The sequence below is a fragment of the Petaurus breviceps genome, unplaced genomic scaffold, assembly GCF_028583685.1.
Source record: "Petaurus breviceps papuanus isolate PSGF00001 unplaced genomic scaffold, PetGlider_PUasm1.0 129, whole genome shotgun sequence".
NCBI classification, from domain to species: domain Eukaryota; kingdom Metazoa; phylum Chordata; class Mammalia; order Diprotodontia; family Petauridae; genus Petaurus; species Petaurus breviceps.
The window spans coordinates 1,229,365-1,243,070 of NW_027185665.1; the positions used below are offsets into that span (position 1 = coordinate 1,229,365).

A 13,706-nucleotide genomic window follows, 5' to 3' on the forward strand; every position below is an offset into this window, starting at 1 on the left:
AAATATGTGATTAATAACAGTATATATATATATATATATATATATATATATACACATATATATTTGAATATTTGATTTTAAAACTTTCAATTCCAGATTCATTCCCTTCCTCCCTTGTCACCCACCCTTACTGGGAAGATAAGCAGTTCAGTATAGGTTGTACATGTGTGGCTAATGCAAAACAATAACATAGTAGATATATTGTAAAAGACTGACTATATTTCCCTCCCTCCTATCCCACCTCCCACTTGTTCTATTCTCTACTTTGATCCCGTTTCTTTACAAAAATGGGTGCTCCAACTTCCCTCCCCCCCATCATCCCCCCTCTCATCCTCTTCCCCCCCTATTCTCCTGGGGGTTGAGATGCCCTATTTAGTGTGTATTTCACTCCCTCCTCAAGCCAGATTCAATGGGAATAAGGTTGACCCATTCCCTTTTGCCTTCCTATTCTTCTCCTCCATTGTAACCATTTTCCCTCACCTCTTCTGTATGAGATAGTTTACCCCAATCTGTCTCTCCCCATCTCCTCTCATTATATTACTCTCACCTCTTAATTTCACCTTTTAAGTATCATCCCTTCCTGTTAAATTGGTCCTGTGCCCTCTATCTATGTATACCTGTAAACATATATACATACATTCACATATGTATTCATATGCCCATATAGCCTCATATATATATATATATACATATATTTCTAATCCCTTCAACTACTGAGAAAAGTTTCATAAGTTACAATTATTGTTTTTCCATGTAGGAATGTTAATAGTTCAGTTTTGATAAGTTCCTTGTGATTTCTTTTCCCTGTTTACCTTCTCATGCTTCTCTTGCTTCTTGTATCTGAATGTCAAATTTTCTATTCAACTCTGCTTTTTTCAGCAAGAATGCTTGAAAGTCCTCTATTCCACTATATGACCATATTTTCTCCTGAAACATGATACTCAGTTTTGCTGGGTAGGTGACTCTTGGTTTTAATCCCAGCTCCTTTGACCTCCGGAATATCATATTCCAAGCCCTTTGATCCCTCTGTGTAGAAGCTGCCAGATCCTGGGTTATCCTGATTGTGTTTCCACAATATTCAAATTGTTTCTTCCTGGCTGCTTGTAATATTCTCTCCTTAATCTGGGAATTCTGGAAACTGGCTATAATATTTCTAGGAGTTTTCTTTTTGGGATCTTTTTTAGGAGGTGATCGGTGTATTCTTTCAACCTCTATTTTGCCCTCTGGTATTAAACATCAGGGCAGTTTTCTTTGAGAACTTCCTGGAGGATGATTTCTAGGTTCTTACTTTGGCCATAGCTTTCAGGTAGTCCAATAATTTTTAAATTATCTCTCCTGGATCTATTTTCCAGGTCAGTGGTTTTTCCCATGAGATATTTCACATTGCCTTCTATTCTTTCATTTGTTTGGATCTGTTTAACAGTATCTTGATTTCTCATAAAGTCATTAGCTTCCATTTTCTCCAATCTAATTCTGAAGCAATGATTTTCCTCATTGAGCTTTTGAGATTTTTTTTTCCATCTGGCAAATTCGGCTTTTTAAGGCATTCTTCTCCTCATTGCCTTTTTGAGCCTCCTTTGCCATTTGAGTCAGTCTGTTTTTTAAGGTATTATTTTCCTCAGTTAGGCTGTTGAATCTCATTTCATAATTTTCTTGCATTGTTCTCATTTCTCTTCCCAATTTTTCCTCCACTTCTCTTATCTGCTTCTTAAGGTCCTCTATGGCCTGTAACCAGCTTGTTTTTTCCTTTGAAGCTTTTGGTGCAGGAGTTCTGACTTCACTGTTTTCCTCCTGTTCCGTGCTTTGCTCCCTTTTGTCCCCAAAATAGAAGTGTAATGTTGGAATCTTCTGTCTGCTTTGTTTCCTTTGCCTGCTCATTTTGCCACTCAATTACTTGACCCCTGGGCTTTTTGCCACGGTAGGACTCTGCCACCAGACAGGAGAGCTTTCGTCCCAAACGCTGGGGTTTTCTCAGTTGCTGGAGGTATTAGATGGGTGCCCTTTCTGAGGTCTCCACCCCTTGGCAAGCTGGACACATACCTCAGGACCTCCACCCTAGACTGCGATCCAGATCCAAGCAGGTTAAAGCGAGAGCGATTACCCCTCAGACTGGTGCTTGGTCCCCCTACACTCTGCAGTCCAGGAGCTGAAGCTGCCATGTGGCACTGGCTGGCTGTGCCCAGTGGCTCAGCGGCTTCTTGCCCCGGGGGTAAAAGCTATGCACTCCCACCTACTGGTCCCAAAGTCCAGACTGCACTGGCCTCTCACTTTGTCCTTCGCATCTATGTGTTGATAAATCTGGAAACTGCCACCGCTGCTGCTTATCTAGAGTCCCTCTGGCCAGCGGCTGGTCAGGCCTGCCCTGGGGCTAAAGGCTCAGGGTGGGGCTGGGCTCATCTCCCAGAGTGCTGCGCTGGATTCCTACCGGGTCTGCCAGGCTGTCCTCAGTGGGAAGTTAGCATCTCTATGTCATTTTGTGGGTTCTGCAGCTCCAAAGTTTGTTTAGCAGCTCCAAAGTTTGTTTAGAGTCCCCTTTTTACATGGATTGGGGAAGGTGGAAGCCGGAGCTGCAGGAAGGTCATGCTTCTACTCCACCATCTTGGCTCCGTCCCCCCCCAAGTCCAGTACTCTTATCCTTTACACCACCTAGCAGCCCCATTCAGTAGTAACTAGTCCATATTCCACCTTTTTGTCAATGAAACTTCTAGTTGGATTGACTGTAGTTAATTGGATTGTTCTGTATCAGATCTTATTGGTAGATTCAAATGGAAAATGAATGTCCTGAATGCATAAGCTTTATGTTCTGGGTACACAAAATCGTATGAATGTATTTAACATTTTGTGTGTTTATGCATACACACACACATTAAATATATTCTCTAACTTCAAAATGGCCATGGTTTTATCATTATGGGTACATCTCTAATGAAGACATCAGCCTTTTTATCAATAAGTCAATCAATAAGTATTTGTTGAGGGTGTACTATGTTCCAAATACAATGCTAGGGAACAGGGATAAAAGTACAAAGAATGAAATAATCCCTAGTCGCAATGACCTCACATTATAAAGGGGGATACATTAAAGACCTATAAAGATATGTACAGCAAAAATATAAAGTTAATAAATAAAAATATATGCAGAGTTGTTAAATACATGGTAATTTGTAAGAGTCAGCACTAGTAGTTGAGGGAATCATTAAATTGCCTTTTAGGCAAACAAATTTTATCCTGTGGCCAGTTTTCAGTTGATGAGTTTATATATGTTTAATTAGTGTGTTCTATAGGCCACAGAGCACATACTTCTTAACTAGGTGGGCTTCACCAGACTTTGTACTCTGCTAGCATTTCCTTCTTAAAATCATCCTATAATGAGGAATTGCAGAGTACTTGAAGGGATAATTTGCATATATGTATGTATATATACATGCATATATATGTATGTAGGCACAGCTAGGTGGTGCAGTGAATAGAATCCCTGGGCTGGAGTCAAGAAAACTCATCTTTCTGAGTTCTGGCCTGGAGGTTGGGAGAAATGGGTTGTCATCCTGGCTTTATTATTAAATAATTCTGTGACCTTGAGTAAGTCAATCGACTCCTCTGAACCTCAGTTTCCACATTAATGAAATGAGGGGATTGGACTAAAATCATAGACTCTCATGGTCAGAAGGGAACTCAAAAGTTTACACCTGAAAATGAATCACATCTAAAGGATCCATGACAAGGATCCCTCCAGTCCACACAAGAATTGCTACTTAAGTCTTTACAGTTTCATTCTTGAGGATTTTCCAGTTCTCTTGGACCAACTTCTGCAAGAGAGGTCACATGGCAGAGGGACTGAACTTGCTCTGCTGGGCCACAGGGATAGAACTGCCAACAGGTGAGCAGTGATCTGCCTCACTGATAATGTCATCCTTCAGAAGGTAGAGGAAGTAACAAGAGAAAGGCTATGACCGCTCTTCAGATATTTGAAGACAACTGTTATCCCTACCACCCTCCATGTCTTCTCTTTTTCAAGCTAACTGTCCCTATGTGGTAACTAATCTTCATGTGGCATAGTTTCCAGATGTCTCACTATTCTGGTCATCCTTCTTGGAGATGGTCCAGTTTGTTGATGTCCTTCCTAATATGTGACGCTTAAAACTGAACATAATACTCCAGATGTGTTCTGAACAGGGCAGATCAAAGTATAATCCTACTCATTCTGAACATTTTGTCACTCTTAAATCAGGGTAAGGTCACATTAGTTCTTTTGGATACCATTTCTCAATTTTGACGCATACTGAGTTTAGCGTCTTTGAGAAGCCCCATAGGTTTTCCTCCACACATAAATTATTTAGTAATGAATTTATTATTCTGAATTTGTGTGTGTATGTGTGTGTGTGTGTGTGTGGCTTAACACAAGTGAAATACTTTTAATTTTCCTGTCTGTAATTTTACCATATAACTTTTATCCTTTTGCTCTAGCCTGCAGTCAAGATCTTTTTGGATCCTGATTTTTGTTATCAGACATTATCTGTCCCTTCCAGCTTCATGTCATCTGTAAATTTTGTGCCTTCATAACATATTATTTATAAAACAGTTAAACAGAATAGGGGCCAAAGAGAAATCCCTATGGCACCTGGAGCCATCTCTGCAGATTGATATTGATCAAACCTGGCTCTCTTTGGGCTCCAGATCAACCTAACTCTATTATCATGCAACTCATATAATTCTGTCTACAAGGATAGAAAAAGATTTTGCTAGATGCCTTGCTAAAATACAGGTACTCTATGTTGATGGAATTTCCATCATCTACCTTATAGAAGAGAATACAGAATCATATACCATGATTTTTTTTTTAAAGCAATTGGGGTTAAGTAACTTGCTCAAGGTTACACGGCCAGTTATTTCTGGGTGTGGTGCTGAGTATCTGAGCCTGGATTTGTTCCAGGTCATCCCGACACTGGAGCTGATGCTCTTACTCGCTGAGCCACCTGGCCGCCCCTAAGCAATTGGGGTTAAGTAACTTGCTCAAGGTTACACAGCCAGGTGTTTCTGGGTGGGTGCTAAGTGTCTGAGCCCGGGATTCGATCTCCAGGTCTTCTCAACACTGGAGCCGGTACTCTAACTCACTGTGCTACCTGGCCACCCCCATATACCATGATTAAGCATCATTATTAGATTTGAGTGGAGGGTATTGTTATTATGGAGAGGCATTGTGACCTGGTGGGAAATGGGCTGTGTTAGTTATATAAAGACCTGACCTAAAATCCAGGTCAAAAAGAAAAATAAAAGGAAATTGGTCTGGGTTGGATGACTTTTTCTTGATGAACACTTGCTGACTTATAGTAATTATTAGGTTCCCTTTCTGAGGATTCATAAATCATCACTTTAAATAATATGCTCTAGAATTTTACCAGGAATCAAATAAAGCTTATCAGTCTATGGATTAAAGAATCATCTTCATCTTTTCAAAACTGAGGACAACATTCAATTGACTTTTAATACAGTAGCCTTTATCACATACTGGCTTTCTGACTCTGAGCAACTCCCTTAAACTCAAGAGTCTTCAGGGTATCTCTTTTAAGTGTCTCTGTTGTTGTATAGTTGCCAATTTGATTTGCATTGGTAGAGGGAGTTTTCTCATTGAGCATTCATTTCCTCAGACTTGGGAACTAGACTTACAGGGCTATATTGTCCCTTATGCCCCGACACAACCCTCACACTCACCCTGAAATACAGCAGCCCAAATCCTAGTCTCTTGGGACTTTCAAAAACACCATCTTGAGTCATATCCAAATATTCTTTTTCTCCTCTGGGTTATAGTTCTTCTAGGTCTTGTGACTTGAATTTATTCCCTTTTACTTATTTTCCCTTTCACTTATTTTATCATAAGATCATTCTCTGTTTTAGAGAAAGCACAAATAAAATAGGAGTTGATTCTGCCTCCTCCAATAACCTTTTATTAACCCATCAAATCCACAAATATTTAAATGCCAGTCACTGTGATAGGCACAGTGGAGACAAAGACAACATTTGGGAAAAAATCCCTCCTGCAAAATAGTTTACATTATAATTGAGGAGATGATAACTACTTATATAAGCAGATATAGAAGGAATATGAAGAGAATAAGTAGAAAGTAAAGTAAATGAGGTGGTTTGATGGGGTGGGGGCAATAGCAGCTGAGGGGATCAAGAAAGGCTTCCTGTAGGAGGGAGGGCTTGAACTGCAATGTGAAGGAATCTCTGAGGCAGTGAGGAACAGGAACATTCCAGATATGCAGGATGGCTGATGTAAAGACACAGATACGGATGATGGTGTTCTGAGTTTGAGGAACCAGAGAGGAGGCCAATTTGGATTGGTCACAGAGGGAGAGGAATGTAGAATGAGACTGGAAAGATAGATTGGGCCAAGTCATGTACAGATTTGAAAGTTAAGTAGAAGAATTTATATTTCATCTTAGACTTGCAGTTTATTGAGTTTAGGGGAATGATATGGTCAGATTTGTGTGTAAGGAAAATTATTTTGACACCAGTGTGTAGGATGCAATGAAGTGGTAAGAAACTGGGAAAAGGGAGTTTAATTTGGAGGCTATTGCAATGGTCTAGGCTAGAGATGATGAGGGACTAGACCAAGGTGGCAACTAAGTGAGCAGGGGGAAAGTGCTGGATATGAGAGAAGTTTGGAAGAGAGGTTGGTTTTGAGGAAAAGGTAGCAAATTCTGTTTTGTATTTGACATTTGAAATGTCAATAGGCATTTACTAATGTGGATTTTAAACTCTGTGGAGAGTCTGGGGCTGGATATATGGATATGTGAGTCCTTGGTATAAAGATGATAATTAAACCAATTGCATCTTTGTACCAGCAGTTGGGTGGTACAGTGGACCAAGCCTGAAGTCAGGAAGTCCTGAATTCAAATCTAGCTTTATCCTGGGCAAATCCTGTTTGCCTTAGTTTCCTCATTGTAAAATGAGCTGGAGAAGGGAATGGCAAATGACTCCAGTATCTTTGCCAAAAAAAAACCAACAACAACCCAAATGAAGTCATGTAGAGCCAGACATAACTGAACATCTTTGTATCAATCTCATTCCCTTCTTTCATTTTCTTTAGTTTGATCTGAGTTTTAGCATTTTTGACACTCTTTCAGATATATGTTACTCTTAATTATTCACCCTCAATTACCTTCCTTTCTCTCTGTTTTTAAAAATATTTGTTAGTCCATGAGTTCCCTGACTCTTGTATCTCTGTAGACAATCCCCTCTCCTCCTTGAAAGAATGTCAAGAATGATAAAACCCTGTAGCAGCAGGCACCCCAGCGTCCCCAGGGTGTCTGCCAACACAGGTTCTTAGATCTGCTTTGATAAAGGAAAGCAACTCAAAATGGGTTAACAAGCTTATTTTAATCAGTCAAATATCTATCGTTTACCTAGTTCAGGGGAAAAAGGTCAGCACCCCGAACTTCAGAGTATACAGACAGAATTATCAAGACAGAAACAGATCAAGTAGACAGTTTCCAAACTGTCCAACCATTACATCCATATCAAATCAACATCTGGGTTTCAACATCTGGGTCTTTCAAAGCTGGGGGACTCTCAACAATGGCTTCCCAGAGTCCAGATCAAATCACAGAACACTTCTCAAAGTGAGCCCCAAAACAAAGCTACACATCAGGGCTTATATAGCCTTCTCCTGGCTCAGAGAATGTAACAACCTTATTGACACACTGGCCAATCAAAAAGTATCTACTGAAAAACAAGCCTCCCACTCCAGGCTCCAGGTGCACTTTAGCCTATGGGCAGGGAAGATCTTCAAAATTTACATTCCCATTACAAACCCTTATCAAACTGATACTTGATAAGAATGCTAAGGACATGACAAGTGATTTTTAAAACTATGTGGGAAAAACTCTTTGCTTTCCTCCCCCAAACAACCCTTTCTTCAAACTTCCTTATTTCTTTTAAAGATACCACCTTTTTTTCCCCAGTCTTCAGGATTAAAAATTTAGTTGTATTTATGATTCCTGACTTTCCATGATTTCATATGTCCAGTAAGTTGCCAAGTCTTATTATTTTTATTTCCACAATATCTCACATCTAACCCCTTCTCTCTATTGGCATAGTTACAATCTCTTAATAGCTAAATCTAATGGCTTTTTAAAAATAGTCATCCTTCTTGACTTTTCTGCAGCCTTTGCTACATTTGATTATCCTCTTTTCCTTGACACTCTTTTCTTTCTAGGTTTCCTTGACATCCTTCTATACTGGTTCTCCTCCTGACCATTCCTCAGTTTCCTTTGCTGGAATTTTGTCCAAGTCATGCCAGCTAAAGATGGATATCTCCCAGGGCTCTATCCAAGGACCTCTTCTCTTTTTCCCCTATATTATTTCACTTGGTGATCTCATTAGTTTCCACAAATTAAATTATAATCTCTATGCTAATGATTCTAAAATCTACTTATTCATCTCCAGCCTTTCTGCTGACAAGTGATCTCATTCTATCTCATCTTCTTCACCAGATTACCCCTTCTATTATTCCCATTCTCTTATCTTCAATCTCTGCTTGTCTATTCACTGCTTCTCTAGTGAACACAAGCTACTCATCATTCTGTCATCCTCAAAAAACATCCTCATTTGATCCAGTCATCTCCACTAATTATTATTCTATATCTCTCCTCCCTTTCATGATTAAACTCCTTGAGAAACCATCTATATTTAGTGCCTTCACTTCCTCTTACACTCTTCTTAAATCTCTGTAATCTAGCTTTTGACATCATTCAACTGAAACTCCTCTCTCGAAACTTATTAATGATCCTTTAATTCACAAATCTAGTTTCCTTTTCTCATTCTTCATCCTTCTTGACCTTTATAGGCTTTGATACTGTCAAGCACCCTCTTCTTCTTGATATTCTGTTCTCTCTGGGTTTTTGTGACACTGCTCTTCCTGGAAGAGGAAGAACTTGAACTTCCTCTTCCACTACTTTCTGACTGTTCCTTTTCTGGATCTTTATCCAGGTCATGCCCAGTAACTGTGGCTATCCCTCAAGGCTCTGTCTTGGGCCTTCTCCTCTTCCCCTATACTATTTCCCTCGATGGTCTCTTCACTTGATGGATCTACCTACCTCCCAGAGTTGTTGTTAGGATCAGATAAGATAATATTTGTAAAATGTTTAACACGATATCTGGCACATAGTTGGTGCTATATAAATGCTATTATTATTATTGTTACTAATTATTATTAAGCAATTGTCTTCACTCTGCAGAAGATTCTCAGTTCTATTTATCCAGCTGTAAAGTCTCCTCTTACTGGTTTAGTATCCCCATTTCAAAGCTCCTCTATTACTATTGAGGATATTACCATTCTCCCAGTCAGCTATGACCAAAACCTAAGTACCATCCTTAATCCTTACTTTCTTCCTCCCAACCCCCCATCCAATCTATTTCCAAGGACAGTCAATTTTACTTTCATAACATCTCTCTTATATGCTCCCTTCTCCCCTTTGACACTACCATCACCCTTGTGATGACCTGATGTAGGCCTTCTTCCCCCTGCCCCATGCCTAGACTATTGTAGTAACTTGCTGACTAATGTCTTCACCTTAAGTATCTCCCTACTATGCTCCATCCTCTGCTCATTTGTCAAGTGAATCCTCCTAAAACATAAGTCTGATCATATCACCCCCTCCCATTCAATGAATTCTAGTGGTTCCTTATCATTTCTAGTATTAAATATAAAATACTCTTTTTGGCATTCTAAGCCTTTTCAGTCTTCTTATACCTTATTCTCAATCATATGCTCTACCATCCAGTGATACTGGCTTCCATGCCGTTCCTCACACGAGACACTCCCTCTCCAGACCCTTGATAGTTTTTTTCTAGCTGTCTCTGTACCAGGAATATTCTTCCTCTTCAACTCTTCAACCTGGCTTTCCTCAAGACCCAGCTAAAAATCTCATCTTTTATGAGAAGCCTTTCCTAGCCCCCCTTAATGTTAATAAATTCCAATTTTATTAATTATTACCAATTCATCCTCTATTCTTGTACATATTTGTTTCCATATTGTTTCTCCCTTTACACTGTGAGTACCTTGATAGTTTGTCATTATTGTTGTTCAGGCATGTCTGATTCTTTGTGTCCCCATTTGGGTTTTATATACATACATCTGTATATATTCACACATATATAGAAAATATTAATAATCTATATATTATGTATGTGATTATATACAAATATATAATAAATTATATATTAATAACAACATAGAACCATATGTTAAAGAATTATATTACGTATAATAAATATGTAATACATTAAATTTATTTATTTGTTGCTCTGAGGAACTAGCTTGTAATAACTTCTGTGGGATACTTTGCATTCTTAGCAATTGCTTACTACTTTGTGTGATCATATTTCAGTCTCTTGACAATTTTTTTTAAAGAGCTGTGAGATATTACAGTGCTACCAATGGGGTCTTTAAGGAAAAGGCAGGTTACCATAATGATTGAAGTACCACAGTCCAGAGTCAGGGCATAAACTTAAGCTTCCCCTTGGGCTAACTTCTCAAACCAGTTTTGTGGTCCAAGCCACCCTAGCAGAATAAGATAAAGTAGTGATGGTCATTTCTGTAATTCAGACTGAAGAGTAGAATTATATGTCCTTAAATATGTCAGTGAGGATTGACCGTTATGCTTTGCTGACATTTTTTAGTCTCCTTTTTTACATCTCCGTGGGACATTTATGAAGGCACATGAGGAACTTCAGGGAGGTTATGTGAAAACAAATTCTGGATCCTCTAAGTGACGATTATATCATCAAGGAGGGTAAAAGACCCCAGGGATTATTTAGCAAATTTGGATAATTACAGCAGTGACTATGACTAATTTCTTAAAGCTTTTGTTAAAGGGGCTGCACAGAAAGTTGAATTTCGTCTTTATATGAAAGATCAGAGTGAGGAAGACCTAGAAATGCAGGTCAGTTCTTGAGAGACAGTTCACCTCAGGCAAATCAAAGTGAGGGGAAATGTTACTTATGTTGTGATCTTGAGAGATCTCACCTTTTGCACAATAAACTCAGGTGAATTCACTAATCTGCAACCCTGTGAGATTTCACCTAGTGGTTTTGCCTTATTTCTTAGCAGATCATTTAGAACTATAATATGGTCTGGGGCTAACTGATGCTTCTTTATTATGCATCTTTAAATGAATGCAACAAATTTATCAGTGTGTCAGGAAGCTGCACATGAGCTTTGTTTGACATTTTGAATGGGAAAAAAAATCACAGTTGAGGATAGAGAATCTATTTTTGATACTAGGATAATTGTCATTTAAAAATTATACAGACTCCCAATGACATAAAATTTGATATCATTATTATAAACCTTCAGTGGTTTAATTTATTACTAAATTAATTACAAACGTCTTATCTTGACTTTAGAGACTCAACAGCACAGTGTCATTCTACATTTCCAAGTCTTATCTCACATTTTCCCCCTTTATATACTCTTTGTTCAACCAGATTGAACTATTTATTGTTCCTTGTTCATAACCTGCACTTGCTTGCTTCCACATGGAAGTCCTACATGGACTTTCACATGGAAGTCCTTTAAGACCCAGTTCAGATGGCATTTCTTTTGCAAAACTACAAGCTGAAGATAAAGTCCCAGTCTGAACTTTTGAGGGATTTTATTCACCTGGGAATTCCTTACACCAATGAAATCATAGACCCACTATTATCCTCTGTGCAACATTATAATAATGTCTTTGAAGTCAAGGAGCTTGATTTTAATCATCTTGGCATTCTATACAATGCATGGTGCCTTGAACATATCAGGTACTTAAAATATTTTAAATGAATGAATGATATCAAAAGTTATGTCTCATAAAATTTAAACCATAAAACCCAATTTACATTGACTCATTTAGTAAACAGTGATGTAGTGTATCAGGGACCCAGAAATATTTACTTTCTTCTTTGTCTTTATACTGACACTGGTCTCAAAGAATCTGAGATAATTTTTAATACTTTCCCTGATCACCCTCAACACAAGGTCTGTGAACGAAGATCAACTTTTCACTCAACAGATTTAATGTAGGATTCTCAGTTGGGACTCTTCTGGAGTAATTCCTCTCTTACCCTCCCTGTCCCCTCTAATATATTTTCAAATTAAGGTCATATTTCTTTTTCTTTTTAAATAGAAAATGTTAAGAATTGTTAAGGAACGTTAGGGAATGTTAAGGAATGTAGACACAAATGAAATTAAAATTTCTTTATAAATGCCAACAAAAACACCTAAGAGACTGATGGGATTTTCTCTGGTGTTAGTTTGTTATATTATAAAAAAAAATCTGTCAATTCTTTTTCATGTTTTCTTTGGTAGAGAAGTATTTTAAGTAACTAACTTCTAGCTCTTGGTATGCCATCTCCAGGTATTGCAGGACAGGTATCCATTGATGCCAATGGAGACAGATATGGTGATTTCTCTGTGATCGCAATGACTGATACAGAAGCAGGTACCCAAGAGGTAAGAATGTGAGTCTTGCTCAATTACAAGCTTACTGAATTAACTTCTTTCTTGTTTGATAAAATAGGCTTCCATAAGTGACTGCCAAATACAAGGCCTGCTAGCTGGATCATTGTTTTGTCACACCACTACTTCCAGATGATCAAGAATCAGGCCTTGGTTCTTATGTGTGAGAAGGTGCGCTAGACAAGAGGAACATTCTGGAACTATGCATTTTTCTCTTGTTAAACTTTGAGGACTCTCTTAATAAAAAATGGAGATGTATCTTAATGCACCAAAAGACAAAGTGATTGAATAGTGTTAGGATAAACATTACCATTTGTGTTGTTGGGGACACTGATCCATTTCCGTGATATGACTTGAAATGGAACTGCACAGAGCAGGAAGCTTGCCTCAAGAAACAGTTGTGGGTTTCCTAAATATGTCCCCATTTGATAAAGAAATGAATAAATTATAAGAGCAAGGAGTTGAAAGATAAAGAGAGAACGGTGTGCCCTTTCTAACCCTTTTCAGGTTAGAAGAAAGTCTAATTCATAAACTTTTTTTTTTTGGTGGGGGAACCTTAAATCCAGAGAATATGCCTGAGCTGGGATTTGGATAAATGAGAAGGGGGTAGTTTCAGTTTAAGGCCTCTATGAAACTTGGATTCAGATAGAAAAGGATACAGTTTCTCTAGGGACCAAAGCTGCTTTGAGAGACAGCTCAGGATGAGCATGGGGGTGCATGCAGGGTAGGGGACTCCAAAGGTCATAGCTATAAGAAGAGCCAGCTGACTTGAAGATACCAGGAAAGTTGTCATGGAATCCAGGCAGGGAACCTTCTATATAAAGATGTTTTTGGTAGTACTTGGCTTTAACATAGTTTCAGCAACCATTTATTTGGAAATGATCAATCCTCTAATCCTGATGAGTATGAATTACACTACAAAATACCAGATCTTGGGTTTAAAGTCATCTCTTTAAAAAATGACTAAACCAATAGAAAGGATGCCCTTCAATTGGGGAATGGCTGAACAAGCTGTGGTGTATGATGGTGAAGGAAAACTATTGTGCTATAAGAAATGATGAGGAGGATGGTTTCAGAAAAACATAGAAGGACTTAGATGAACTGATGAAAAGTGAAATGAGCAGAACCAGAACATTGTACACACTGACAGCAATATTATAAGGATGATCAACTGCAAAAGACTTAGCCACTCTAATCAAGACAA

At 38.5% G+C, this 13,706-nt stretch overlaps 1 protein-coding gene across 7 annotated transcripts in view; it reads left to right on the forward strand.

The window, feature by feature from the left end:
* LOC138172719 (atrial natriuretic peptide receptor 3) overlaps positions 1-13,706 on the forward strand; it is an 88,284-nt gene that overhangs the window by 62,326 nt on the left and 12,252 nt on the right. For all 7 annotated transcript variants that reach the window (XM_069102513.1, XM_069102529.1, XM_069102540.1 and 4 more), the window contains one exon: positions 12,402-12,496. In XM_069102513.1, the coding sequence (XP_068958614.1) occupies positions 12,402-12,496 (95 nt within the window). The remainder of the gene's footprint in view (positions 1-12,401; positions 12,497-13,706) is intronic.